The sequence below is a fragment of the Montipora foliosa genome, chromosome 6 (assembly GCF_036669935.1).
Source record: "Montipora foliosa isolate CH-2021 chromosome 6, ASM3666993v2, whole genome shotgun sequence".
Taxonomy (NCBI): Eukaryota; Metazoa; Cnidaria; class Anthozoa; order Scleractinia; family Acroporidae; genus Montipora; species Montipora foliosa.
The window spans coordinates 31,066,207-31,071,059 of record NC_090874.1 but is presented as its reverse complement, the minus strand read 5'-3'; the positions used below and the strand labels follow the sequence as shown (position 1 = coordinate 31,071,059).

General features: G+C 39.6%; 1 protein-coding gene across 1 annotated transcript in view; it reads right to left on the bottom strand.

The window, feature by feature from the left end:
- Positions 1 to 266: 266 nt before the first annotated feature.
- LOC138007129 (G-protein coupled receptor 157-like) overlaps positions 267 to 4,853 on the bottom strand; it is a 9,137-nt gene continuing 4,550 nt past the window's right edge. The window contains exons 2-3 of the mRNA XM_068853874.1: positions 1,889 to 2,086; positions 267 to 605 (exon numbers count right to left, since the gene is read on the bottom strand). Coding sequence (XP_068709975.1) covers positions 375 to 605; positions 1,889 to 2,086 — 429 coding nt within the window. The 3' untranslated portion in view covers positions 267 to 374. The remainder of the gene's footprint in view (positions 606 to 1,888; positions 2,087 to 4,853) is intronic.

Genomic DNA, 4,853 nt, shown 5'->3' with positions numbered 1-4,853 from the left:
ACAGTTCACATCATTCTGACCAATCTAATTGTAGGGCAGTTAAATAAATTTTAGCATAAAATGTTAACAAGTCACGTGAGCTCATTTGCATACGTCATCCACATCAATATAAAACCTTTTCTGACGTTATTAGTCTTCGAAAAGCTTAGGTTGTTATCACTAAACCTTCAGAAGTTGGACCACCCCCTTAAGTTTTTGTGCAATAATTTGAAGCCAGGTCGGGGCCCATGCCTTAATTTACTTGGGTAGGAGGCAAACACTTGACAGACACGGCTGCATTTGGATGATACATGAATGTTTTTATTTCCTTTGTCTGGAACAGTAAATTGTATTTAATACGACTGTTTAGATTCTGACATATTACCCGGATCGTTTCAATAGGCTATGACCGTGACATAGCCGCCTGTTCCATAAGAAGAAACGTCCGAAGCCGCATTCAGTGGAAAATTTGTACTTTGAGTATCAAATAGTTGATGTTTCTTTGGCACACTGTAACAGTATGGTTTGATAGAGTCGCAGCCAATTTTGAACGTTTTCCTTATCTTGTCAGTAAACAAGCAAAACAACACAAAATTGGCCAAGCCTTGGCCACTGTCACCAACACCCTGGAAAGAGACAAGTGCTTGATCAGTTTAAAACTTAATACTTAAAACAAAGAGTGCATGTCTCTTCTTGTAAACTGAGTAAATCCTGCAAAATCAAGAGTCCATTAAGGTGATGGACTCTTGCTAAAAATAATAAGATCAGAGGCGAAGGAACGTGATTAATGATTGCAAGCGCACCACAATCAGCACAATATGGGGATACTATCACAGCATTGAACTAAATGTTATCGGATGGCGATAAAATGTGTTCGAAAGAGTAGTTTACGAGCAACCTCGTTTCCGAGAGTCTCCACTGTCTTTGAAAAGAGACCCTTGTTGGGGCCGGTCATGTGTCTAAAAATGTGTGTTTGGGGAGAGGTGGCAGTGTAGGCCTTACCATCATTGCGAGGAAGGGAATCACAACGCATTTGATTTTGAGGCCAGGCGACCATCGACAAACAGTTTCACAGCAAGGTGATGAATGTACTACACATGGAATTCGACGTGAAAGACAAAATGTTGTTGTCAAATCGATCGGACGCAACAGAAAATCCGGATTCAAAACTTTAACACTTGATCAAGCTCAAGTCAGCAGTCGAATTGAGTGATAACGAAGGATACTATTATAGTTTGCGACACGTTTAAAGAAAAGAACGTTTTGTCGTGAAAGAAAACAAGCAAGACGTTTATCCACGGGAAACAAACATGTTCGGCGATCAATCAGTCGGTGTCATATGTTTATGTCACATATCGACCTCAAACTAACTGTGCTGGTATTTTTTTTCGTTTTTCTTTCGTGATTCCTAAGCCGCAAGCTTGCAGAGCGAGTCGACAGTTTATATTCTTGCAACTGTACACTGCACCGAGCTTTAGCGTGTAATTTAACAAATTGTGAAGTATATTTTTAGGGCCAGTAAAATAAAAGAGACATTTTATGAAGTAAAAGTGGTGTGTGGTTTATTCTTTATGATAGTGTATGTTCTGTAGAAGCAACTTTAGCTACTAACGAATTTTTTTTAGCGAACTTCAATCGCCGCTCGACATTGAAGGTCTTACCAGTCACAAAAGCTCTTGTTTTTAGCTTGACCACTTTTGTGGGAATCTCCTGTGGGAATATAACATCAGCTGTTTTGACCTTTTTGAAAGATTATTTATTAAAAACTGCCTTGTCAAACGATTACGCTTTCGCCCATTTGCGGGGAAAAATATAACGAAGACCCTAAACCAGTGGGACAATGTTTGTCAAGGAGAGCCACGTGACCAGCCCCAACCAGGGGGAACGGGGTTGGTTTATTAGATCTTACTTGACATAGTATTAGCCATTCCAGCAGCGGTGGATCGCGAGGATGATAAGCCAAGAATCGAAAGAATCTGATGGTCCCCCAGATCCGCAGCAAAATAAATACCATGGGTATAAATGTAAACTTGCGATCTGCCTTTTTTACTAATTCCAAGGCCTTTGGTTTCGACAAATTTCCCCTTGGCAATAGTCCTAGAGTCATCTGTCAAAAAAAAAAGGAATAAATAGGGAAGGTAATGTATTTTCTGTTTATTCATGTATAGATTCAGGTAAGAGACCAACTTCGTTCCCAGAGTCTCAGTGGAAAACTGCAACTCCAGTAACTAAAATTCCGAATAAGCACCGAACTTACATGGGCTTCTATCACGGCGTTCAATTGTATAACATCATCCCGTTTGTTTTTAGTTAATTAGCTTTCAATTATTACGAGGGTTGGCATGTACAAAAGACATCAAGTTCAGTTTCTATGCCAAAGTCAAAGTCGCAACTCATTTGAAGTGTACTTGATGTGTAGCCTTTGCCGACGTCATTGTTTACATTTTGTTTCAGGAACATACGCTTTTGGTCACTGAATCTGTTAAAGCGTAGTCAAGTCTCCAGGTTTAAGCCTTTTAGCTTTGATAACGAGCCAGTTATTAGCCGTGGTCACACTGCGGACTTTTACAAGGTAAAACCAATTTACCTAGGGCAAAATTGTCCGAGATAAATTCATCTCGGGTTTCACTTTACCTAAGTGAAATAATCTTGAAAGGTCACACTACCCTGGTTTGCCAGAGTGGGTAAAGAAAGATCTGGTTCTGGACGGCTTTCCTCGCGCCGAGAGTTGAATAGTAAGCCGTTGTAATAACCTTGTTGCGGCTCGTCTTGAGAATACAAACTGTTTCTGCAACAAAAACAGTTCCTCGCTTGAAAGAAGATTCCAAATCAACCTAAGACTGAAGTGAAATTTCAAATTCTAAACAAAAACAAATACTTGCTCTGAATTGTGCCATCGTTTTCGCACTTTGCAGTAATAAAACAAATTTATCTCAAAAAGGTTTGCTAGATGACCTCACACATGCTCACAGAGTGTTATATGTCCGGATCTGTCATGAAGACATTCGTGGTGAAATGAATTTTCCCTAGCTAACACTTTGGGGTAGCTGTCAAGGGAAACTCTATTGTTCTCGTGACATAACGAAGCTCCAGAAGATGAAATTTCCCGGAGGTAAGTTACTTGGGGAAAAATCGATCACACTGAAAAAAATCCCGAGGTAAACTGTCGGCAACAAGTCGAGTTTACCTAGGTAAAAAGTCTACTGTGTGACGACGGCTATTAGTCATCAAAAACCGGTCAGGGGTAAAATGCGAACAGCGGGTAAAATAAAATATTAATAATGAAAAACGAGTCATAAGAATAAAATAAAGAGTGTTCGTACCCGTTTGTACTTTCACACTGAAACCCCAACACAGTTCCCATCGCTTTGGTTGCCACACCGCATGTTATAAATCCGGATTTTCATCGAACTCTGTAAGAATTGAAGCTGTTTGAATCCTTCATAAAGGTGCAGGTCTTGACATTAGAAACTTCTATAGCATTCTAGAACTGTTCTAGTTAGAAGAGCTAGGGATCGTTTGATATCTAGAACTTTAGAAACCCCAAAAGACCTTACATATTCTCGAGCTTTAGAAATCTTAGACTCACAAAATGGACCATGGATATTCTAGAATTGTAGAACGTTTAGAAATTTTTGAAGCCCCAAAGCCCCTCAGCCTTTTTAAAATAACTCTAAAATAGAAGATAGCTATAGAGGAGGTGACAATATCAATTAAACGATCCCTTTGGGGCTTCTAAAATCTCTAAACGTTCTACAGTTCTAGAATATCCATGGTCCATGTTGTGAGTCTAAGATTTCTAAAGCTCTAGAATATGTAAGGTCTTTTGGGGGTTTTAAAATCTCTAAAATTTCTAAAGTTCTAGAATATCAAACGATCCCTTTGGTTCTTCTAACTAGTCTCGTTCTTTCATTTAAATTTTAGCTTTCATGTTACGGTTCGGTTTATCACACTCTTTACGAGATGGTGTGAGGAATATAGCACTCGTTTATTGATGAAGCCCAAGCGCCCGTTTCAGTGATTAGGCACTCTTTTAAAATTTTAGCTTTGGGGCTATTTAGCTTTCACAACATGGGCCATGGATATTCTAGAACTGTAGAACGTTTAGAGATTTTAAAAGCCCCAAAGGACCCAAAGGGATCGTTTGATATTCTAGAACTTTAGAGATTTTAGAGATTTTAGAACCCCCAAAAGACTTAACATATCCTAGTCTAAGAGCTCTAGAAATTTTAGACTCACAACATGGACCATAGATATTCTAGAACTTTAGAGATTTTAGAGATTTTAGAACCGCCAAAAGATCTTACATATTCTAGAGCTTTAGAAATTTTAGACTCACAACATGGACCATAGATATTCTAGAACTTTAGAACTTTTAGAGATTTTAGAACCCCTCTTCCGTTCTAGCATTCTACATCGTGTACTGATTTTAGAGGTTCTTGAACCTTCTAGCTATAGATTTCTTGCTGTTGTTGGAAGAAGTATAGTTTCGTTAAGTGAGTTGCTTTTAGGCAAAGAAATCACCACCCCGCCGTATTTCAAGTATTTTGGCCATTTATAATATCTTGACGACAGCATTGGAAGGAAAGTTAGAAGGCAAGAGACCAAGAGGGCGGCCGCGGAACAACTGGATGGCGGACATCAAGGAGTGGACCTGCCAGCCAGCCTACGCCTGCACCAGCCAAGCTGCCGATCGCGACCTGTGGAGTGTCATTGCACGTCAACCGTCGAAGAGGCGATGACACTCCCAGATACCAGAGATCAGAAAATTACGATGAGGTAACTTCATTACTTCGCTATAATGTCCTTATCATACAGAGGCGCAAATGTCAACTGTGCGTGACTCGCAAATTTATTCACCAAGTGCAAAGGGA